The sequence below is a fragment of the Ranitomeya variabilis genome, chromosome 2 (assembly GCF_051348905.1).
Source record: "Ranitomeya variabilis isolate aRanVar5 chromosome 2, aRanVar5.hap1, whole genome shotgun sequence".
Classification (NCBI taxonomy): domain Eukaryota; kingdom Metazoa; phylum Chordata; class Amphibia; order Anura; family Dendrobatidae; genus Ranitomeya; species Ranitomeya variabilis.
This window is the reverse complement of record NC_135233.1, coordinates 42,210,606-42,236,492: the sequence shown is the minus strand read 5'-3', so window position 1 is coordinate 42,236,492 and position 25,887 is coordinate 42,210,606. Positions and strand designations below refer to the sequence as shown.

The following is a 25,887-nucleotide window of genomic DNA, read 5'->3' as shown; positions in this document are numbered from 1 at the left end:
CGGCTCAGATACTGGAGCATATACCACAAAATCTTGTAAATTTTGTACTTTCGTGATGAGATTATTCAAACCCGCAGTTACACTCTGAAGATCCATTATTGTCAGGTGCACACAGAGCCATACAGAGATTAGGAGGAGAGAGAGAAAAAAGACTGCAGCAAGGCAAACTGGAAAAAAAAAAAAAAAAAAATTCCAGCAGACTTCTTATAACTCTCCTTTCTCAACCTGGGTCTTTAACACTTTAGTGGCCGGTCAAACTGTCATGATCTCTGCAGGCAGAGATCATAGCAAGCCTATAGAGGGACAAGCTCTCGGAAGATGGAACTATACTGACCATGAACTAAGCCTGCCGCGCAACTAGAAATAGCCAGGTAGCATTTCCTATTTATCGCTAGATGCCCAGCTCTGGCCTAAGACCTAAATAGCTAGCAGAGGGAAATATAAGACCTGGCTCACCTCTAGAGAAATATTCCAAAGAAGACAGTAGCCCCCCACATATAATGACGGTGAGTTCAGATGAAACAACAAACGCAGCAGGAAAATAGTCTTAGCAAATTTGAGGTCCGCTTACTAGATAGCAGAAGACAGATAGTATACTTTCATGGTCAGCAGAAAAACACTAACAAAATACCATCCAGAGATTACCTTAAACTCTGGCATTAACTCATAACGCCAGAGTAGCAATCCCTGATCAACGAGAGCTTTCCAGACACAGTAACAAAACTTCAGCTGTGAACTGGAACAAATAGGCAAAACGAAACATGGACAAAAGTCCAACTTATCTAGTAGTTGTCAGAAGCAGGAACAAGCACTGAGAGGCATCAGATAACATTGTTGACCGGCAAGAAACCACCAGAGAAATGAGCTTAAATAGCGACACCCACTACTGATGAAACCAGGTGAAACAGGAAAGAGGATGACAAGTCCAATTCCACAAGCGGCCACCGGGGGAGCCCAGAATCCAAATTCACAACAGTAGGTAATGGTGGTATTGTTGTATATAAGCTAGTTATCCTATTTGGTAGAGAAAACAGACACTGACCACAGACGTAACAGAACGGAATTTCCTCAACACCCAAGCAATGCTGGGATTATTGTTATAAAAGATACACAGATTGTTGTGCTCTGGTTCACAGTCTATGTGATGATGGTACTGTTGTACAAAAGCTTTCTTCGGTACAATAAATGGAAAAGGACTTCAGACGTAGTAAGGCTAAGTTATCACATCGCACAAGCAAAAATGGGAGATGTCGTTTGGAAATAAATGATAAGCCGAACTTTGGAAAACAGTGATCCACAGGGTATGTAATAACGAGGTAGTGTTGTATGGAAGATACTCATCCTCTGGTAAAATCAATGGTTGTGGAGCAAGGCCAAGTTATCACAATGCTCGTCTAGTGAACGGAGTTCTTGTTTTTCTACAGCTAAAGGGGCTCAGATTGGAGTCCTCTGAACTGTCGGATGTGTGATGGGAAGGTACTGTTGTATGGCAGCTAGGCATTCTCTATAGTAGAATCTATGGACAGGTAATATAGATGTTGCAGGGCAGACTGATCACAATCACAAGCTGGGAGTTACAGGTTTGCTAGACACAACATGAAGGCTTCAGACTTCCATGCTATGTTAGGAGTAGGCACTGTGGACAAGTAATAGATGGAGCAAGGTAGAAGTATCACAATGCACGAGTACTATCATTTTGGGAGTAAGTTTTGCAGCAAAAGAAGAGCGAGAAGTTGGAGATTTCTGATCTACAACTGCCAGGAGTCCTCCATGCAATGTGATAACGTAGACGTGCTACAGCTGAAGTCCTTTTCCATTAACTCTACCAAAGATGACTAGCTATGATACAACAGTACCACTATTACATATCCTGGGAATTGAAGGTCTCCAATCTGTGTCTCTTCAGCGGTTGCAAAATGATGACTCTCATTGCTCGTGCATTGTGATAATGTGGTTTTCCGACATCTGTAGACCCTGCCTGTTTATGAAGAAGGTACTGTTGTATGGAGGTAGTCACCATCTATGGCAGAGTCACTGGAGAGATACTAGAGATGTAGCACAGCTAAGACAAGCAATGCTGAGAGTCACCGCTTGGAGACCGCCTATCCACAGCGTATGTGATGAGAAGGTACTGTTGTATAAAGCTAGTCATCTGCTTTGTTAGAATCAATGGACAGATACTGCAGATGTAGCAAGGGAAATTATCACCATGCACTAGAATCAAGGATTGGAGACCACCTATCCGTGGTATATGTAATGAGAAGGTACTGTTGTATCATGTGGTATTGGACCTTCAGTAGCCCCCAGGATGCTGTGATATTGTAATTGGCACACCACAATCATGTTGCAGGGGGCTGATCGGCCTTTGAAATGCCTCTGCCACCATTGATAGCATCATCTAAGAGGGTGCTGGATAGAGACCTGGGCAAAGTGGGGACCCCCAGGTGCTGGATAGCGACCTGGACAAAGTAGGAACTCCCAGGTGCTGGACAGAGACTTGGGCAGAGTGGGACCCCATGTGCTGGGCAGAGACCTGGGCAAAGTGGTGACCCCAGGTGTTGGACAGAGACCTGGACAAAGTGGTGACCCCCAGGTGCTGGACAGAGACTTGGGCAAAATGGGGACCCCCAGGTGCTGGATAGTGACCTGGACAAAGTGGGAACTCCCAGGCGCTGGACAGAGACTTGGGCAGAGTGGGGACCCCATGTGTTGGGCAGACACCTGGGTAGAGTGGGCACCCCCAGGAGCTGGATAGAGACCTGGGCAAAGTGGGGACCCCCAGGTGCTGGACAGAGACTTGGGCAGACTGGGGACCCCATGTGCTGGGCAGAGACCTGGGCAAAGTGGCGACCCCAGGTGCTGGACAGAGAAAAGGGCAGTGTGGGGACCCCCGGGTGATGGACAGAGACCTAGGCACAGTGGGGACCCCCAGGTGCTGGACAGAGAAATGGGCAGGTTGGGGACCCCCGGGTAATGGACAGAGACCTGGGCAGAGTGGGGACTCCCGGATGATGGACCGAGACCTGGGCAGAGTAGGCATCCTCAGTAGTTCGACAGAGACCCGGGCAGTGTGGGGACCCCTAGGTGCTGGACAGAGATCTGGGCAGAGTTGGCACTCCCAGGTGCTGGGCAGGGTGGGCCCTCTATCGGATTTGCAGGGTGTTGGTAATGATCCTGCTCGGAGTTTAAGTTTTGCAACACAGATCTGTAGTATATGCAAGAAAGGTTACGCTTTCACAGTGCACAAGCAATGCAGCTATTAAATGACACATTCAGCTCTGCTACATCTACGGATTTTCACATTGCGGCCATAGAGGGCACTGATGCGTGGATGCCAGCCAGCTTGCTAACGACGTATTGCGTTTTTTTTTTTTTGCAGATTGCAGGCTGTAAGAGATGACTGTGGTTCTGTCCATGAACAGATTCTGCAACCCCATTAGCTCAGAAGGTTCCTCAGAGATTGCAGAGTACAGGACTGTGTGGGAGACTGATCACCAGGGCAAGGCCAGCAGCTCCTCCGCCAATCTCCATGCCCAGCACCAGGAGTACAGAATATGTGACTCTGCTCCAGGTAGGTGAATCATTCAAGGCCAATGTAAGCAGTCCTGAAGAACGCCTAAAAAAGCTATCTATCTATCTATCTATCTATCTATCTATCTATCTATCTATCTATCTATCTATCTATCTACGTTATATACTGTATTATCTATTATGCATATACAGTTGTGTGAAAAAGTGTTTGCCCCTTCCTGATTTCCTATTCTTTTGCATGTTTGTCACTGTTTCAGATCATCAAACAAATGTAAATATTACACAAAGATAACACAAGTAATCACAAAATGAAAGTCTTTATTATTAAGGGAAAAAGAAATCCAAACCTACATGACCCTGTGTGTAAAAGTGATTTCCCCCTAAACCTAATAACTGGTTGAGCCACCCTGAGCAGCAACAAGTGCACATAAGCGTTTGCGATAACTGGCAATGAGTCTTTTACAACGCTCTAGAGGAATTTTGTCCCACTCATCTTTGCAGAATCGTTGTAATTCAGCCATATTGGAGGGTTTCCGAACATGAACCGCCTTGTTAAGGTCATGCCACAGCATCTCAATCGGATTAAGGTCAGGACTTTGACTAGGCTACTCCAAAGTCTTAATTTTGTTTTTCTTAAGCCATTCAGAGTTGGACTTGCTGGTGTGTTTTGGATCATTGTCCTGCAGCATAACCCAAGTGTGCTACAGCTTGATGTCATGAACAGATGGCTGGACATTCTCCTTCAGGAATTTTTGGTAGACAGCAGAATTCGTAGTTCCACTTACCACAGCAAGTCTTCCGGGTCCTGAAGCAGCAAAACAGCCCCAGTACATCACACTGCTACCACCACATTTTACTGTTGGTATGATGTTCATTTTCTGAAATGCTGTGTTACTTCTATGCCAGATATACTGGGACATACACCTTCCAAAAAGTTCAACTTTTGTCTCGTCAGTCCCAAAAGTCTTGAGGAACATCAAGATGTTTTCTGCCAAAACTTAGACGAGCCTTTATATTCTTATTGCTCAGCAGTGGTTTTCGTCTTGGAATTCTGCCATGTTGACCATTTTTTTCCCAGTCTCTTTCTTATGGTGGAGTCATGAACACTGACCTTAATTAAGGCAAGTGAGGCCTGCAGTTCTTTGAATGTTGTTGTGGGGTCTTTTGTCACCTCTTGGATGAGTCCTCTCTGCAGTCTATGGGTAATTTTGGTCTGCTGGCCACTCCTGGGAAGGTTCACTATAGTTCCATGTTTTCTCCATTTGTGGATAATGGCTCTCACTGTGGTTCACTGGAGTCCCAAAGCTTTCGAAATGGCTTAATAGCCTTTTCCAGACTGATAGATCTCAATTCATTTGTTTGTCATTTGATATAGAAATTCTTTGGACTGTGGCATGACGTCTAACTTTTGAGGGACTTTTCGTCTACTTCCCTTTATCAGGCAAGTTCTATTTAAGTGATTTCTTGATTGAGAACAGATGTGGCCGTAATCAGGCCTAGGTGTAGCTAGGAAATTTGAATCCAGCTTAAAAAAAAGATGTGATAAACGACAATTTATGTTTTAAGGGGAGAAGGGGGCAATCACTTTTTCACACAGGGCCCTATAAGTTTGGATTTATTTTTCCCTTAAAATAATAAAGACCTTCATTTATAAACTTCAGTTTGCGTTTTCTTGTGTTATCTTCCTCTGATATTTACATTTGTTTGGTGATCTGAAACATTTAAGTGTGACAGACATGCAAAGAATAGGAAATCGGGAAGGGGGCAAACACTTTTTCACAGCACTGTATCTGTCTATATCTATCTATGTATCTAGATGTCTATCTGTAACAAGCCTAGGTGACAGTTCCATCCTCTCGTGAGACTAAACATAGATAACGTGGCGCGTTCTTCTCCTCATTTCCATAGTTACCCGTCATTCGATAAGTCTACATCTCCAGTTGGATCCTAATAAATATAATGTCGGTGTCTTTACCTTACAGATATCACGGCAGCAGTAGAACAAACAATAATAAGATGTCGGTGACATGAATGGATGTTGCGCTCTTATACCGTTATTATCACGTTTTCCAGTTTATTATTTTTTTTCCATAGTACAGAATGTATGACTTTATTATAGACTTTATCATAGACATTTCTAACAATATCACTGATAATCCTGACACGCCGTCACACATTTATTACCTGGAAGGCAGCCTACACATTCACGGAAAGACAGCCATACATACACCGAGTAATGTCAGTAATGCATTGTGCCGCTTATCATAGGGAAATCAAGGGCGTCATGGCGGTGTCATTATGTATACTTGGGGCACGGTGTATTTGTATTATTTGGGCACCATAAGACTATAATGTAATCTACAGCCCCCCCAAGACACCAAACAGCATGAGCTTCCGATATATTGATGAAACTGGGGTTACCCTTTAAAAGGCCATCCCACCAGTAGCATTTATAACCCATCCACAACGTAGGTGATACATTTATGGTGGTAGCCTGATCACTGGAACCCCCATTGATCCTGAAAACAAGAGTCTTGTGTCCATGCGGTTAATGGAGAGAAAGGGCGCATACAGGATAACATCTTCATTCAAGGTCTATGTTAGTGGTGGTCACAAATGTGCACTACTGCTCCAATAGACCTATAGAAGTGAATGGAGTGACAGCCAGACATGTGCAGTAGCGTACCTTTCATACTGGAGACACAGGACCCCCATTCTCAAGATGGACCCCCACTGATCATACATTTATCACCTCTTCTATGGATAAATGATGAAAGATAATAATAATTAATAATAATTTTATTTATATAGCGCCAACATATTCCGTAGCGCTTTACAAATTATAAATATTGGTGGAATGATCCCTTTAAAGGGGACCTCTCACTTGCAATAAATATGTATTTTTTTCACGTGGTGAGAATGTCACTGTTCTCCTGATTCTGATGTACTTTTACTTTTGTTCCTGCGACTTTCCATCCCTGAGATATATCCATTTATTCCTTGTCTGTAAATCTAGTCTTGTCATAAAAGGGGCGTGGTCCTAGTTTTTGTGGGCGTCTTCTTGATGACCACGCCCCCTCAACTAACAAGACTAGGTTAACAGATAAGAGGCCATATCTCAGGAATGGAGAGGAGCAGGAACAAAAAAATACCAACATCACAATCAGGACAACAGGGGCATTTACACCAGGTACAAAAATTACATCTTTTTGGCAAGTGACAAGCCCCTTTAAATATAATGAGGAGAGTGGTATTGGCTTAAAGAGACTTACTTTTAAATAATACAGACATAAAATGACTAATATCGAAGATTCCACAAAAAATGTTCCCAGAAAATTCCAGTGGAAATTCCATAAGACTCTGGTGTATTGCCTCTAAACAATGAGGAGTTCATATGCAAATGTGTGACAATGCCGACATTCCCAGTATAACCAGTACATCAGTTCAGAGCGTGGTGATGGTTGGAGAGACATTTCCGTTGTGTGCTCTTCCCACGCTGTGAGATCAGTGTGTGCCATGATATATTCTGTTGTGCGTTAGGATATAAAAGTTATTTTGTTTGGAGAACCTCAGGCGAACTGCATGTCATCTGTCATATCTGATTTATCACCACAGAATCACATTTCAGGGGAATCTCAAATCCAAAAACAGCTTCCAAGAGCGCTTACTTTAAAAGGAAATATGTAGAAGAGGATTATCATCTGCCGCTCAACAGCTGTAGTCATAAAGTACGTTTTGTTTCGTCTGCTTTACTTATTCTGTTACATCACACTGATTGTTCTATTATATGTGTCAATGCTGATAAATGATGTCATAGCTGGGGATAATGCATGATGTTATACTGGGGACATAGATATATAGATAGATAATATATAGATGAATAGATGATAGATAGATAGATAGATAGATAGATAGATAGATAGATAGATAGATAGATAGATAGATAGATAGATAGATAGGAGGTAGATGAACAGATGCTTTCTACATAGGTAGATAGATCTAGAGATGCATAGGTAAGAGATACGGTAGATATTAGAAAGATAGATTATAGATATATACATATGAACTAAGCAGATAGAAAGATAGATATTTGAAATACGTAGATAAAGACAGACAGATAGATAGATAGATAGATAGATAGATAGATAGATAGATAGATAGATAGACAGACAATTAGCTGGATAGATAGATAGATAGATAGATAGATAGATAGATAGATAGATAGATAGATAGATAGATAGATAGATAGATAGGTAAAAGATAAATGATAGATAGATACATAATAGATAAATACAGTGATGTGAAAAAGTGAAAAGATTCTGAAAACCTAGACATCATGCTGTGATCCAAAGATATTCTGGAACTAACGAGAAAGAAACTAATTGAGATCTATCAGTCTAGAAAAGGTTTTAAAGCCTTTTCAAGTGGTTTGTGACTCCAGCGAACCACAATGAGAGCCATTATCCACAAATGGAACATGGAACAGTGGTGAACCTTCCCAGGAGTGCCCAGCCGACCAAAATTAGGCCAAGAGCGCAGGAACAACTCATCCAAGAGATCACAAAAGACCCCGCAACAACATCAAAAGAACTGCAGGCCTCACTTGCCTCAGTTAAGGTCAGTGTTCATGACTTCACCATAAGAAATAGACTGGGCAAAAATGGCCTGCATGGCAGAGTTCCTTGACAAAAACCACTGATGAGCAAAGAACATAAAGGCTTGTCTCAGTTTTGCCAGAAAACATCTCGATGATCCCCTAGACTTTTGGGAGAATACTCTGTGGACTGACAAGACAAAAGTTGAACTTTTTGGAAGGTATATGTCCCATTATTTCTTTGAGAAAGAACATGCTATTGGTCGAAACGTGTAGCCTGCTACTCACTATTATGTGAATGATTTGACTGGACTTTGCATTTTACTCTCAATAAATTTGGAATTTTTTGGAAGCTGGATTTTTTTTTTCATTTTTGCTCCATATGTCCCATTACATCTGGAGTAGAAATAACACCGTATTTCAGAAAAGAAACATCATACCAACAGTAAAATATGGTGGTAGTGTGATGGTCTTGTGTTGTTTTCTCCTTTCTTACCTGGAAGACTTGCTGTGGTAAATGGGGCCATGAATTCTGCTGTCTACTAAAAAATCCTGAAGAAGAATGTCTGACCATCTGTTCGTGACCTCAAGCTAAACCCCACTTGAGTTATACAGCAAGACTATGATCCAAAGCACACCAGCAAGTCCACCTCTGAATGACTTAAGAAAAACAAAATTAAGTCTTGGGAGTGGCCTAGTCAAAGTCCTGACCTTAATCCGATTAAGATGCTGTGGCATGACCTTAAAAAGGAGGTACATGCTCAGAAACCCTCCAATGTGGCTGAATTACTACAATTCTGCAAAGATGAGTGGGACAAAATTACTCCAGCGTGTTGTCAAAGACTCGTTGCCAGTTATCACAAAAGCTTGATTGCAGTTGTTGCTGTTAAAGGTGGCTGAGCCAGTTATTAGGTTTAAGGGCCAATCACTATTTCACACACGGCCCTGTAGGTTTGGATTTCTTTTCCCCTTAATAATAAAGACTTTCATTTATAAACTGCATTTTGTGTTTACTTGTATTATCTTTGGCTAATATTTAAATTTATTCGGTGATCTGTAACATTAAGAGTGCCAAACCTGCAAAAGAATAGGAAATCAGGAAGGGGGCAAACAACTTTTCACCCAACTACATATAGATAATAGATAGATATGAGATAGATAGATAGATAGATAGATAGATAGATAGATAGATAGATAGATAGATAGATAGATAGATAGATAGATAGATAGTTTTCCCAACAAAATAAAGCCACACCATACTGTATATGCCAAATGAGCTATTTAATTACAGTAATTACATATCAATAACACAGGACTAATTATTAGGAAGAACAGTGGGGGAAAGCTTTTGATCACCCTCTTCTGAGTATATAGGGCATGCGGGCATGCTAGGTACGATGTACATGTATTCATTGCACCATGTGATCACACATTCACCAGCTTACATTGAGCCTTGCATGTTGCTAGATGATAGTATGCTGTTTTTCTGCCATTTTTTTGTTGTTGCATGTGTACTCTTGGATTTTGACAAATCAGATTTAAGTATAGCACCAGGAGAACTATGACTGATTTTTTTTTTCAAACTTTTTTTTTGTTCATGAAATGCTTTTTTTAATAATCGGCAGTGATAATTTCACAGTGGATTAAACAGCCAGTCTGACATGTATTTTAATAGTAAGTACACCAGCCTCAACAGATCTAAGAGGCGTACATAATAATTTAAGATGAATCCGCTATAAAAGGTTTTTAAACTTTAATAACCCATATTTTGTCATGGAGGGTCAGCTCTCACTTAGGATTCCTCTCTATGAGCCAGAATTATGTTTCACACTTCCGACATTCATGGCCTGTGATGTCCGGACTGGTCATGGGTCTCCTGACTCATACATACCTAAGAGGCTATTGAGTTTGGGTCAAGAGACTCATGGTCGCTTTGGACATAACAGTCCATAGTGACATCATTAATGTTGGACGATTCAGCACAAGGCCCCATGCAGACGTCTGTTTTTCTCACGTACCAGAAAAATGGACCCATTATTTTGATCACAGTTTGGTCTGAGCGCCATCAGTTTTTTCTCATACGTGGAAAAAGAAAAGTTTCTCAACCTTCTCCATTTTGACAGTCCATGAAAATCGGACCACACCCAGATGTCATCCAAGTGTGGTCTGGTATTTTCTCGGCCCCATAGACTTGCATTGCTGATTTTTATCTTACCCAAATGAGCTCTGGGCCTTACTTCATCATCAGTGAAGCTCCTAACTCTTCACCATCACATCTTCACCAGTTGAGGAATACAAGAGCTGCAAGACCTATGAAGAAAAATGGCTCAATAAGAGGTCTCAACTTGCTTTTTTATTTTGGACCACAGTGGATTGCAACATAGGTAAAGTCTTAGTCCGATTTTAGACAGCTTTAATCCAGCCATTAAATCCAGATTCCCTTTTTATGATTCAGACCATGTACATCACAAAACCCTCCAGCACCCTGATGTGCCTACGGAAATATAGCTATAATACAGTTCCCATAAGTGCTAATCCAAATTATTTTGAGACATGATCATGTGGTTTTCAGTAGGTCGGGGGCTCTATAGTTGTTGTGTCACTTGAGGTTGTGTCACAAGAACATTAGAGATATCTTTATGCAAAAACTTCACTAGTGGATGTTTGGTGTCAAGTCAATGCCCAAGTCACACACTCCTGAACCCATGAGACATGATCATGTGGTTTTCAGTAGGTCGGGGGCTCTATAGTTGTAGTATCACAAAAATATTAGAGATGACTTTATCCAAATGACTCCATTGGTGAATGCTTGGTGTCAAGTCAATGCCCAAGTCACACACACACTCCTGAACCCATTAGACATGATCCTGTGGGTTTCAGGAGGTCATGGGCTCTATAGATGTTTAGATGTTGTGTCACAAAAACATTAGAGATACCTTTATACAAATGACTACATTGGTGGATGCTTGGTGTCAAGTCAATGCCTAAGTCACACACTCCTGAAGCCATGAGACATGATCTTGTGGTTCTCAGGAAGTCGGGGGCTCTATAGTTGTGTCACAAGAACATTAGCGATACCTTTATGCAAACTACTTCATTGATGGATGCTTAGTGTCAAGTCAATGCCCAAGTCATACACTCCTGAACCCATTAGACATGATCCAGTGGTTTTCATAAGGTCGGGGGCTCTATTGTTGTTGTGTCACAAATACATTAGAGATACTTTTGTGCAAAAAAACTCCATTAGTCTATGCTTGGTGTCAAGTCAATGCCCAAGTCACACACTCCTGAACCCCACCAGGCGGGCTGATCTCCTCTTGACATAAGCGGACGCCTTGAATTCATATAATTGCACTGTGTTTATTGTCACATCTGCCAAGATAGTAATATATAGCTGGCATTATATTCAGGAGGGGGCAAAACACTGGCATGTTTGAGAGCCAACTTTTGGTTTCTTAACTGCACCCCTCAGGGACAACAATGACATATTTTGTTAATTAAAAAGAGTAGCATCAAATCAAAAACAGTAATTAGACCCAGTTGTGTCTTTTAGCTCGGATGTCTCTGTGGAAAGTCATTCTAGTTATACCCTTGATATCTCCTATTTTTTCATTTCTCATTATTACTGGATGAAAAATGTAATGGAATATATAAAAGATAAGATATGGAAGAAATGAAATGTCTCAACTACTAGAATTAGTTTGTAAAAAAATACAGTAAAAAATAACATGGATAGGAGATAAACTTGCTGATCACTGGGGGTCTCACGGATGCCAAGAACTGACCTCTGAATTGCCCCGGATGGCTCTCACGAATCCCAAGAGCAGGGCTCTGAATTGCCCTGGATGGGTCTCATGGATGCCGAGAACAGGGCTCTGAATTGCCCGTATAGGTCTCAGTATCCCAAGAACAGGGTTCTGAATTGCCCCAGATGGGTATCAATATCCAGAGAACATGGCTCTGAGTTGCCCCAGATGGGTCTCATGGATTCCGAGAAAAGTGCTCTGAATTTCTCTGGATGGCTCTCACGGATCCCCAGAACAAGGCTCTGAATTGCCCCGGATGGGTCGCAGTATCCCGAGAACAGGGCTCTTAATTGCCCCAGATAGGTATCAGTATCCCCAGAACAAGGCTCTGAATTGCCCCGGATGGGTCGCAGTATCCCGAGAACAGGGCTCTTAATTGCCCCAGATAGGTATCAGTATCCCCAGAACATGGCTCTGAATTGCCCCAGATGGGTCACACGAATCCCGAGAACAGGGCTCTGAATTGCCCTGGATGGGTCTTATGGACCCCGAGAACAGAGCTCTGAATTGCCACGGATGGGTCTCATGGATCCCGAAAACAGGGCTCTGAATTCTCCACTCCACTCCATTTATTCTCTATGGGACTACCAGTCAATCATTGCCTGGGGGTCTTTGCATTCATCTGGCATAATAACTCCTTCCTTCTTCCCTTATCCCCTCACTCATGTTCTCTCTCTTTCTCCGTATATCGGTTGCAGGTGGGCTCAAGAGATGAATCTGCACTACCCAGACTGGGTGCTAGCTGTTTTATACAGCTGGCATCCGCCTCAACCAGCAGCCAGAATTAGCTCCAATCGCTGCAGTAATTCCCATCAAATGCTGCTGCTGCCAGTCCCTTTTCGATTGAAAAATGCAAAAAAAGTTACAGGTCTCAGAAACTGGCAACATAAACCATGTGTCCATTGTACAGGAAAAGACTTGTTCAGTGTGGCTGGAATGAATTAATGTGCATGACATCATGGAAGTTGACATAATAAAAGGAATATATAACTTTTTCCTTCCCTGCCCAGAACACGATGTGGGTGGCATGCCTACAAAGGAGCAAAACTAAAGATATCACATTTTTCTTAGATTATATGATAATGATTGGACAACTGAGTTTAATATTTTCACCCAAATATGTAAATCCCGTGTTTTTAAGTGTCCAAGCAAAGTGGGTGAGACTTCATGAAAACCCATGCCCAATACATGTTTAAAGATGCGGTTGAACTGCGCTTTTTTTGGTGTGTTTTTCTCTAGAACAGTTTAAAAATGGTATAAAAACAATAAAACTTTGTTTTAAAGAGCAGAATCTTGGAATTTTATCACTAAAAAAATCATTTGCGAAATGCTGCATCAAAAGTGTACCAAAAATACATATAACCTCCCCCCCCCCCGGTAAAACACAGCAAAAAAGCGCAGCAAAAATGCAATAACTAAAATGCTGAAACCCTCCAGCATTTTTTGCTCTATACAACCATTAAATGCATCAAATTTGTCATAGTGGCTCATGCTGGCACTTCTTTAGACTGACGCTTTTTTAGACTGACCCTTCCTTAGACTGGCGCTTCTTTAGACTGGCGCTTCTTTAGACTGGCACTTCTTTAGACTGACCCTTCTTTAGACTGACGCTTCTTTAGACTGATGCTTCTTTAGACTGACACTTCATTAGACTAGCGCTTCTTTAGACTGATGCTTCTTTAGACTGGCGCTTCTTTAGACTGGCGCTTCTTTAGACTGGCACTTCTTTAGACTGGCACTTCTTTAGACTGACCCTTCTTTAGACTGGCGCTTCTTTAGACTGGCACTTCTTTAGACTGGCACTTCTTTAGACTGATGCTTCTTTAGACTGACCCTTCTTTAGACTGATGCTTCTTTAGACTGACCCTTCTTTAGACTGATGCTTCTTTAGACTGGCACTTCAGTAGACTGGCACTTCTTTAGACTGATGCTTCTTTAGACTGGCACTTCATTAGACTAGCGCTTCTTTAGACTGACCCTTCTTTAGACTGGTGCTTCTTTAGACTGGCGCTTCTTTAGACTGACCCTAGTTTAGACTGGCGCTTCTTTAGACTTGCCCTTCTTTAGACCGGCGCTTCTTTAGACTGGCCCTTCTTTAGACTGGCGCTTAATTAGACTGGCCCTTCTTTAGACTGGCCCTTCTTTAGACTGGCGCTTCTTTAGACTGACCCTAGTTTAGACTGGCGCTTCTTTAGACTGGCACTTCTTTAGACTGATGCTTCTTTAGACTGACCCTTCTTTAGACTGGTGCTTTTTTAGACTGGCGCTTCTTTAGACTGACCCTTCTTTAGACTGATGCTTCTTTAGACTGACGCTTCTTTAGACAGCATTGAAAATTGGCTTTCCATGGTCAACCAAGTTAAGCCAAACTTCAGCACCGTTTAGCCGCACACATCCACTTTCTAATACGTCTCCCTCCAATGTCAAACATGTCTAAAATGTATCAGGAATGTGTCCGAAACATATAATAAATTTGGTGCAAAGCATGAATGTTTTGGGGGACAAATTAAGCCCAATTTTTGGTGCGTGTAGTCTAATAAATCAACCCTATCGGATCGTGCAGACAACCGTAATTTCTGTCCGAGCGCGATCCATCAATGTATCCGATCACACTCGGACCGGTGTTATTCTATGGGGCCGTACCCTACGGTGCCGTTCCTCTGTTATTCCTCCTGGAATTGTAGAAATAAATGAACAGCTTCCATTTTTCAACTTCTCAAACCATATAGATGGTTCCCGTTCGATCTCCACTAACTTTACTAATAATCTACAGACTTCTGTTTTGGTTTTTTTTTGGAAGAAAAGCAGATGAAGTGCAGACGCCGATTTCCAAGGCTTTCTCTCTCCTATTACCTCAGTTCTGGTGTGGCCGGAAATGTTTCACTTCTCCGCTGCAGTCCTGCAAGTACTTACGTGGTAAAGAATTTGCCATCCCGTTCCATGGCACCTTATGTGTCATCTTTGGCACACCGCCATCCTTCATAAAGTCGTCTGAGTCCATGTTACTCTTAACATTTGCCAGAAGTCTTTGTGCTTTTTTTTTTTTTTTTCAGGGGGGAAATACAATGACTTTTTATAGTTTTTTTAAGGCTCTGACTGCAGATTTAATCTTTTGTCTAAATTCAAGTTCAAGCATTTTGTTTGTGCTGCCATTTATGCCATATGCCTCCGAATGGTCAAGGTCAGAAATGGCAGATGGGGTGATGCATTCAGTCTTTTTTTTACATGGCAGCGAAGTTAAGGCTTTTTTGCTTCCGAAATATTTTGGTCCAAAATTCTAATGCCTTTCCTATTTTGCTTTTTCTATTTCCCATGTCACTTTAAAAAATAATCATATATTTGCATGAAATAAGGCCTGTCGACAAGCCTCTTTTAGTAATTACTAATATTTCCCATAAAATTGCATAATTTCTAAGAATGTAATATTGTGTTGTTCCTCTGTTCTTCCTCCTGGAAAACTAAATTTATAATAGGCAACAAGGCATTACCATTTTCCTCGTCTGTAGGGTGGAATAATGATGCCAAGTTGTCAGTTTATTCATGTTTCCAGGAGATTCTAAACTGAATTAAATCGTGTAAAGAAGACCTACTATGTCTCCGCTTGTGCCTTTCCTCTATTATACCTCCTGGAAAGATCTGAATAAATTTACAATTTGCAATTATATTTATTTTTTTTAAGAGGAAGTCTGCACAAAAAAGGAGAGATTAGGGGTATCCCCCACTGACTACTGAATTGTCCATTGTTAAAGGGAACCTATCACCCCGTTTTTTAAAGATTAGATAAAAATAGTGTGAAATAGGGGCAGAGCTGGGCTTTACATTAGTGCCTTTTTGGTGCCTTTATTCCCCGTTAGGCTGCCGAAATACCTTTGTGAAGTGGCCGTTTTATCCTGTCACTCAAGTGGGTCAGGTCGGATGGGCGTGGTCACAGCGCTGTTTGTCCCCCAGGATCCTGCTCATCATTACGTTGGTGGCGTAGTGGTGTGCGCATGTCCAAAGAGAAGATCCACTGCCCAGGAGATTCAAAACAGCGCGGTCTTCGCTATTTGCCGTTTACCGGTGGGCGCGGCCATCTTTCCTGTGGCCGCGCGTGCGCAGATGGAGCGCTCTGCTGCCCGGGGCTTCAGGAAAATGGCCGCGGGATTCCGCGCGTGCGTAGATGGAGATCGCGGCGGCCATTTTCCTGAAGCCCCGGGCAGCAGAGCGCTCCATCTGCGCACGCGTGGCCACAGGAAAGATGGCCGCGCCCACCGGTAAACGGCAAATAGCGAAGACCGCGCTGTTTTGAATCTCCTGGGCAGTGGATCTTCTCTTTGGACATGGGCACACCACTACGCCACCAACGTAATGATGAGCTGGATTCTGGGGGAGAAACAGCGCTGTGACCACGCCCATCCGACCTGACCAACTTGAGTGACAGGACAAAACGGCCACTTCACAAAGGTATTTCGGCAGCCTAACGGGGGAATAAAGGCACCAAAAAGGCACTAATGTAAAGCCCAGCTCTGCCCCTATTTCACACTATTTTTATCTAATCTTTAAAAAACGGGGTGATAGGTTCCCTTTAATACTTTTCCAAGAGGAATAATAGAGGGATGATCCAGGTTTAAAGGCTGAAAAATCTGTTATGTCGTGAATCAACTCCCAATATTCCATCAGAGTGGAAATGCACTTGAGTGACCGTCCATCCTGGCTTACAGATAGGAGTCCCGAGTGGGTCACTTGCTGGTGGAAAGAGACATAGATCAGTGTTCCTCCATTCTTGACCTCCGCTGATCTGTATCATCTGTATGATGCTGTTGGTCCAGCATTGCACTGTACATATAATATAAAACACAGCTTCTCCTCTAAGAAGTTACCAAGCGATGCGATAACACACAATAAGGGGCATAATATTGGACAGGTCACTGCTTCCTGTAAACTCAACTCACTCCTCACCTATTGTTGTTGGCTGCAGGATGTGTTTGTTTTCCCTTACACCTGAAGACGCACACGAGTAAACAGGTCACTTTCTCTTTCAAGGTCAACCTACTCTTCTTCTGCTGTCATCAATAATCGCTATAGTACAGACTCTTCTACTAAAAAATCTAATATGGAATATAAACACACAGGAAATGATTTAGGACCCGACACCTAAATGTGACTTGATCCATGTAATTACTTATGAATAGTGTAGGTATATTTTTCTTAATTTAAAGAGGTTTTCTCAACTTCAACATCTATAGCATATCCAAAAATACCAGAAATGATGAGATCCCATCTTTGGGAACTCTACTAACCAATAAGGAATAAGGATGGTGTGGTTATGTGATGGTTCTGTACATCTAAGTCTGTTGGACTCAGGATTTCCAACTTGACTTATTATTTTTTCTGGACAGCTTATTTAAAAAAAAAAACAGACCGACAACATTGTTTATGGACACATTGGAAAACCAGAATAAATCTTTATAATTATATGTGATCCATGTCTACAGCCCATAGTTAGGATATGACGACATATGCTGCATTCACTGCAAAATGATGATAGTTGCAGTCAGAATAGTCTGTAGAAGTTTCTTCAGGTTCAAAAAAATCACGGACACCTTAAATTTTTTTTACAGATACTGAAAAAAGTGACTAATTTTTATGGACTGTCTTGTAATTTCAGGAGGGTTGGCAACCCAGGTTGGACTCCATTCTGCCAGGTTGCGGCTACCACTGGTGACTGTAGGGAGCAGTCGATAAGAGACTTTCTTTGAAGAAGTGGATCCCTAGTACATTAAACATTTATGTCATATCTTGAGGCACTTTGTATAATATACCATGAGAGTAGAGAAGTCATGGAAGAAATAAAAAACAGCTTTGAGTACATTTTGGCTCTTGAAGCCACTTTACACTCATTCATGACCATTATTGTGAAATATAGTAGAGATGAGTGATTTGATTTGCGCCGCTCTGGTTTGACGTACAAGGTCTTCAATTCCTGAAATCCTGGGCATCCCTAGCGCTTACATTGCCCCATTGGAGCTTAATGTAGGTTATGACATCGTGTGAGGCTAAGTCATTAATCCTCACGTAATGACACAACCTCGCCATGACCAGTAAGTGCTGAAGGTGCCCAAGATGCCAAGCGCAAAAGTGAAGATCAACTGTCATGCCGGATCTGGGCAGCACGAATCGAATTTCTCACCTCTACCATACTTTTTCGAGAAGACCTGGAAGATCTAGAAGACTTTTTTCATGCAATTTTGGGTGGTTGTATCAAAGAAGTTTCACTGTACAGTGTAAACTTGTATGGGTACAGAGATTGGTGTGAATGATTGTATGTAAATACTGGGTAATATATAAGTGCATACATACGATACCTCCTATAAATCCTCCTATATGGTAGCATGTGGAAAGATTTCCACTTTGGTCTGGAAATTTTCTCTCCTCTGAGCACAGATGCATCACATTTACATAATTACAATCATGGAGATGTCCATCTTTCTCACTGTCTATAATCGCTGGAAAGAGCTTTTTGTTTTATGGTCCATTTCCTTTAGTTGAATATCAACCTGGGATGTATTTTATTGTAATTTCTGTTGTGCTTTTGTCGATTTAAGGAAAAGTAGATCTAAATAAACACACATGACATTGGCAGGGTTAAAAGTATGCCCTCCGAGTTATATCTCATTGGGAATGATTGCACTTCTTCTATAGGTAAATGTGATTATGAAAGACCCAAAAAATCGTAGCTGTAAAGAAGGGAAGAGAGGTGGTTCACCAAAGAGATCACTGGAATTGGTAGATGTTAATAGACTTTAGTGACCATCAAATGTGTTTGGGGACCTCCTGATTGTCTACTGTAAAAACAATAAAGCTGGCTGAAATCTGTTTCTAAGGAACGCCATGAGAAACATGAACTCAGTTCCGTGAGCGTTTGTGTTGTTAAAGGGAGAAGCTACAAGACAGCTCGGGTGGCAGGTTAGCTCCCCTGGTAAAAAAGGAACTGGCACATTGAAACTCAACAGGTCCAATCCTTTTGTCTCCACCATAGAACAAACAAACTACATCTGAAAATCTTACAGACATTAGACAATGGCCTATATCTCTAGCTGTGCCTTCTGCTGACCTAAGTCCACCTAAAAGACTTTGTGCTAGAAGATGTTGTGATGGTTAATTTGTAAATAAACCATCTCAATATGGTTAGATGGTCCAGAAATTTAGTAAATACTCTCTTAGCAGTCACGAAGAAATATATTCATTGGTCAACACTACATGAAGTCAAACTAGATTGACCTTTTCTTTTTCAACCTTCTTCAGACTAGGTCTTGCTATCCTAGCCTTATACATTCTATAAGTATTTTGGTTGAACATTCTAGTTTTTAGTGTTTCATTGACTGTATAATTTATTTCCTTTACCATAAATCTAATTTTTGTTTTCTCTTCTTTCATGATTTAGAATGTATCCATCTTTGAAGAGAGGGCCCATGTACTTTACATGTCTTTGGAGAAATTAAAATTCATTGATGACCCCGAAGTGTTCCTCAGAAGATCGGTCCTCATCAACAACTTGATGAAAAGAATCCATGGCGAGATTCTCCTGCAGAACAACTGGTGTTTCTCAGCCTGTGCCCTGAGTGGGGCATCAGCACAGGAATGGTTTGTGCCCCAGGATTGTCCTTATCGGAAACGTCTTCGTATTGCCAAGGATGACAGTAGCCTTCAAACTTGTTGTTTTTACCAGGAATGTGGCAGCCATTACCTAAACATCCCGTTTGCTGTTAACACCAATGGAGGGCATCTTGCAGCATCCTGTTCGTCTAGTAGCTCTTTGCCTTTGCCTGGATGCTCTCAACATATGGAATACAGCATGGCAGATGCTCCTTTGTACAGGAACAGCATCCAAGGGCCTTCCTGCGGGGGGGTTGTTACCAATTCAAAGCCTCAACATAAGTTAAATTTGCACGATGAATCAGCAGAAGAAAAGAGGGGCACGCACAGTTTTAACTGCGAAGCTTCCAATGCGGGTGGTACTACCCGTGAACGCAAAGGCCGTTTTTATGACTTTTTGGCAACTGGTTGCAATGACAAGAGTAGCATAAGTGAACCATGGAAAAAATCTCTTAGGAAGAAAGAGGTTTTTCCAGGTAATAAACTTTGCTGCAGCAAAGGAAATAAGATGTGAGCGGCGCATTAACTTTATGATTATTTTTGCTATTTCTGTTGTTGCATAAAAGTGGGGTTCTGTTCTGCAGTGGAAATGGGATTTTTTGTAGCTTTTTATGGTGATAATGAAATATTCCCTACGCAAAAAGGGATATCTGGTATGAAACAAATGTCAGTGTTTTCATTTGTGTAATATAGTTTATGAAATGTATTAGATCACATTTACAGTTATCATTATTTTTGGTACTGTCCCTGATTTGGGCTTTTACTATGGAGATGGATTCATAGCACTATACTGTGCCTCACGTACGTCAGACAAGTCTTCACACTTGTCTAGAATTCAGAACTGGCTACCATCGTACGCACATACTAGATATGTGTAGGAGTACCCAGTTTGATTGTTGGTCTTCTTACTGGAGACCTCCTTTTGCCATTGGAGGTAAGGCCAAGGGCATGAAACAAGCCTTATCCAGGTGCATCTAAGATCCAACCCAGCTAGGATATTTCTTTTTTTAAGGAGCATTGCAATGTATTTTTCTCCTCATCTGCATTTCTGCTGTAGTGACCTTCATTTTCACTCTTAATATTTGTATTAAAATAAATATTGAGCTTACGACGTAGTCATTTATTTCCTACTAACATTTGGAGTCGAGGAGTTGACCTATGTAGTAGGACAGAGCTACAATGAACACCTTCATGGCCAACTGAGGTAGCAAAAACATGGCTTCTCACAAGACTGGTACATGGCATCAGTGTTGGCAACTCAAGAGTTCCTGGGGAGGGCATTAGGGGACTGAATGTTTTTGTGGACATTCTGATCTGCCCCGTGCTGACTGCTGGTGGTTCGACAGCTGGAACCCCCAACGATTTAAAAAACAGGGCTCCTCTACAGATCTTCGTTGAGCTCCTCAACAGGTCTTCGTTGAGCTTCTCAGTAGGTCTTCGTAGAGCTCCATCACGAATGGAGCAGAGATGGGCATGTTCGGCCTCTGCTCCATTGACAATGAGACTGCCAGAAATAGTAGAACACTGCTTTCCTTTTTCTCCCATAATCCCATAGACAATGTGTGGAATGGAAGTCGTGCATGTGCACCTCTGCTTCATTCAAGGCAGGGTTCTACAGAGACCTGTTCCAGGATTATTGGGGGTCCCAGTGGTCGAATACCCAGCAATCAAAGAGATATTACCTATAACCATGGATGGAAGATAAGTTTTGACTTTGGGAAACCCCTTTAAAGAGAGTGTGTAATACAAAAATGACCAATTTGTTTAAATCAGATTTTTTTGTTAATTTTTATTTCACTATTTTTTATATCAAAATCTATAGTAAAAATAAATATAAAAAGTCAAGCAATTTTCAGACTGAATGCAAAGCCCAAGACTAGACTCCATACCACATGGGTATAGGCTGCAAAAGACTCTAAATCATTGGCTTTCTACAGGATAAAGGTCATTGTGTAGGGAGGGGAGGATATAAGCTGTGTTCATACTGTATATAGAGGTGTTATCAGTCATTGTACAGGAGGAGCAGGTGAGCTGTGACATCACCTATTGTGAATGTGGATCCTGTGTTATCTACTGTATATAGAGGTGTTATCAGTCATTGTACAGGAGGACGAGGTGAGCTGTGACATCACCTATTGTGAATGTGGATCCTGTGTTATCTACTGTATATAGAGGTGTTATCAGTCATTGTACAGGAGGAGGTGAGCTGTGACTTCACTTATTGTGAATAGTGGATCCTGTGTTATCTACGGTATATAGAGGTGTTAGCAGTCATTATACAGGAGGAGCAGGTGAGCTGTGACATCACCTATTGTGAATGGTGGATCCTGTGTTATCTACTGTATATAGAGGTGTTATCAGTCATTGTACAGGAGGAGGAGGTGAGCTGTGATATCACCTATTGTGAATGGTGGATCCTGTGTTATCTACTGTATATAGAGGTGTTATCAGTCATTGTACAGGAGGAGGAGGTGAGCTGTGATATCACCTACTGTGAATGGTGGATCCTGTGTTATCTACTGTATATAGAGGTGTTATCAGTCATTGTACAGGAGGAGGTGAGCTGTAACATCACATATTGTGAATGGTGGATCAGGTGTTATCTACTGAATATAGAGGTGTTATCAGTCAATTTACAGGAGAGGGAGGAGGTGAGTTGTAATATCTCATATTGTGAATTATGGATCCTGGGTTATCTAATGTATTAAGAGATGTTATCCTGTCTGTAATGTCAATGAATCTGCTGAAAAGTCATCTGTACAGAACAGGAAGAGAAAACTCTAGTATTAGGCTTAGTTGGCATTGTGAAAATTTCAAAATTTCTGATTTTTTTTTTCATACATAGTGATATGGAATATTAAAAAAAAATTATATTAAAATGCAGTAAACATAAAATCCTGATTTAAACAATAGGTGATTTTCTGACGACACGCTCCATTTGAAGTGGACCTGTGACCACTCCTGACACGTCTGTTTTAGTAAATGATAGCATTCCTGAAAAAATAATAATTCTGTTTCTGATGCATCTTTACAGTAGCTGTAATTAGACTTTGTCGGACTATGAAGGGACTCGCCTCCAACCGGTAACACCTAATTATCAATGTATTCATAAAGTTTTAGAAGGAATAGCAGAGGAACGATACAATATAAAATTAGAAGAAAAGGTACTAATTGTTACGTGAGTAAACAGATTGATCAGAAGTTGACAGATCATTTTTAAAAGTTTATTGATTATGGGCCATGCATGAAGAATCTGATGGGTTACCAAAGAGTGGCCTTTAACCTATGGTTCATCTGTTGTTGAAAATTATGTGTCAAAACAACCACAGGTCACATCGGACATTCACAAGTTGGAAATCCAAGTAAAATTGACCTTCATTGTGTCTTAAATTCCTCCATAAGCACTATACGTAACAGCCAAATCATTGGAGGCAGCCAGGTCTCCGCTGTGGATGGAAAAATCTCAGAAGGGACGAAGTGTTGAATCATCATGGCGGCTCGTTAAATCTCAGAATTTCCGGTGATTGACTAATCATATGGTATAACCTGGTAACATGCCATCATGTTATAAGATCACTAGAGATTATTTTTTACATTTATGGGTCTTTTTCATATATAAATTCCATAAAAGTTCTCCAAAAGACCATTTCTTTTATTAGATGACCAACCTACATATGGACGAGATTGTACCTTATCTAGGGACCTCTATTTGTTTTCACTGGTCATCTCATAAAGGTTTTCACTGTATTCGGTTTCGATTTAGTTTTGGAAGAAGTATACCATTGGCGTCATTATAAGTGATTGGAGATGGAGGAATCAGTCCCTGGTCCACGACAAGGACAGTATTCCGAGGCTGCTGGACAGGAGCTCTCAGAGCCATCTCTGACCTGTCGGAATTTGCAACTCCTCTTTTGATTAGCCGGCCTGGTGCACTGCCCATTGTTACACCATAACGCACTCATGACATTGTGTCTGGCTGGCTAATCAAAAGAAGAACTAGAGTTCCGACATGTAGGACTCGGTTCGCAAAGCTCCCATCCAGACGCTATGAAAAACTGACCTGGTTACTGGACCAGAGACCAGTCAATTTATTTGCCCATCTCTAAACTATATCAGAGGGTTCCTGGCACCCACTGAAGTGACCCAAACATTTAAGGAGGCATATTGCAGAAGTTAATGAGGAGGAGTGGCCAGGCAGAGATATCGGTAGCAGTGAAGCCAGTTCTTAGCAGTGTGGAAACTGTACTCCTAATTGGCACCAGAAGCAGCAAAATGGCGAAACACAGAATGAAAACAAGTGGGTCAGTGATGGTGAAATGGGGTTGAAAAATAAGAAAACTAGCCTTATAAATGTTGGCACCTCATTTCCAATTGCTCAATTACCGCTGTTACAATTGACGAGGCATCTAAAAAGTTAAGCAGCCGCGATCTGAGCTACTTCCAGCAGCAGTTAAATTGGGGTCCCAGCTGCATAACATGGCTCCTGAGCCCACTCCATAAATACAGGAGCTGATTCATTAAGACTGGCATTGTGCACTAGAGTCTTATCAAAGAACCCGCTGGACTACGATTCATTAAAAGATGCAAGCCATCTGTTTAGTGGCTTGTACCTTGCCAGGGACCGGAGTAGCATTTCTTGGCGTAAGGAATACTGGCACTTTTGCTGAAATTTACGGGATGGAGTAGTACTACACCAGCTCCTCCCAACTCCACCCATTTGGCCAAGCTGTTTCTTATTCACTTGAAATTACAGGTTACACAAAAATATTGCAATTTTTCAAGCTGTTTTACACCAGTTTCCTGCCCAAAATACTTGGTTGAATCTCTCCCAATGTGTGTACAGGGCCAGGTATTGGTGTCAGCCATAATCGTGATGGAGGACCTGGGCCTATGACTTATTTGGTCACTTATCTGCTTTCTAAATATTCTAAATGGCATTTTCTTAGTTGTATGATTTGTACATTGGAAGCAGTCGCCGGCTCCACAGATATTGTGCAGACGTCCCTCCGCCATATATTGAATATTATTACGGTCAAGGTTGAAATTGGAAGAGAACGATTTAACATTTCCCAGATAAAACCGCGCCGAGGATCGGATTTTACAGGATGTAAGTCGGCCTGGTGTTGATTTGTGGTTTTTACTAATACACACAAAACCCATTGTTTGTGCCTGCCTGGAAACTGCTGTTAAGAAAACCACATATTTGTTTTATTTTTTCTGCCTTTTTTTTACAGACCACATGTCCTTAAGGCTTCGCAATGCTACTTCTGGAGCCGCCTATGTGCGCATTCCAGGTTCTTAATGATGGGAGACATTGTGTGTCTTTGACTTAATCTATTTGGAATCAGAGGATGTCAATTAGGATTTTACATCACGCCATAATGTCATATAATAAATATATGTAACCGACATATCTATATATATAATTGTCTAAGGGTTTTTCCGTCTGTCTGTCTGTCTGTCCCGTTTATTCATTCTCTGATTGGTCGAGGCCGCCTGGGCATCGACCAATCAGCGACGGGCATAGCATGGCGACGATGATGTCATAATGGAAATGCCGCGTCTCTGATTGGTCGAGGCCGCCAGGCCTCGACCAATCAGCGACGGGCACAGTATCGACATAGATGTCATAATGGTTGCCATGGCGACGATGATGTCAAAAAGGTTGCCTCGACCAATCAGCGATGGGCACAGTCGGAATCATCATTGTCCATATACTACGGGCACATGCATATTCTAGAATACCCGATGCGTTAGAATCGGGCCACAATCTAGCGACGGGCACAGCATGGCGACGATGATGTCACAAAGGTTGCCTCGACCAATCAGCGACGGGCACAGTCTGCCACGAATTCTGGAATCATCATTGTCCATATACTACGGGGACATGCATATTCTAAAATACCCGATGCGTTAGAATCGGGCCACAATCTAGTAATCTATAATAACCGTTTACTAATGCAATTTATTATTAAATGTGACATTCTCTATTTCAGAAAAGGACATGCCGTAAAAGTACATAGCTCTTCAAGGACAAGACATGACGAAAAAGTGATCAAAACTGATTCAAAGGAAAAAAGGGGAGGAGCTGTCCTCGGAAGCCAATCAATTTCTAGCTTTCTTATTTCATTGACCCTTTTGAAGATTGAAAAATAAATCTGATTGGTTGCTAAGGGCAAAATCTTCTTGGTTCCTTTTTCATTGGTTTTGATAATTTTTATCACGGCTGCCAACAGTACCTGGTGAACCCGGGCAAGTGCTGGAGTCCACGGCACCAGGGGGAACCACCCCAGCCCTTACAGGTGTCAATTCATGTGTCCA

General features: G+C 41.6%; 1 protein-coding gene across 3 annotated transcripts in view; it reads left to right on the top strand.

Moving 5' to 3' along the window:
* Positions 1-20,674, top strand: part of SERTAD4 (SERTA domain containing 4) — a 48,345-nt gene extending 27,671 nt beyond the window's left edge. For all 3 annotated transcript variants that reach the window (XM_077282352.1, XM_077282353.1, XM_077282354.1), the window contains exons 2-4: positions 3,380-3,571; positions 7,147-7,259; positions 19,355-20,674. In XM_077282352.1, coding sequence (XP_077138467.1) covers positions 3,397-3,571; positions 7,147-7,259; positions 19,355-20,080 — 1,014 coding nt within the window. In that variant the 5' untranslated portion in view covers positions 3,380-3,396 and the 3' untranslated portion in view covers positions 20,081-20,674. The remainder of the gene's footprint in view (positions 1-3,379; positions 3,572-7,146; positions 7,260-19,354) is intronic.
* The last annotated feature ends 5,213 nt before the right edge of the window (positions 20,675-25,887 follow it).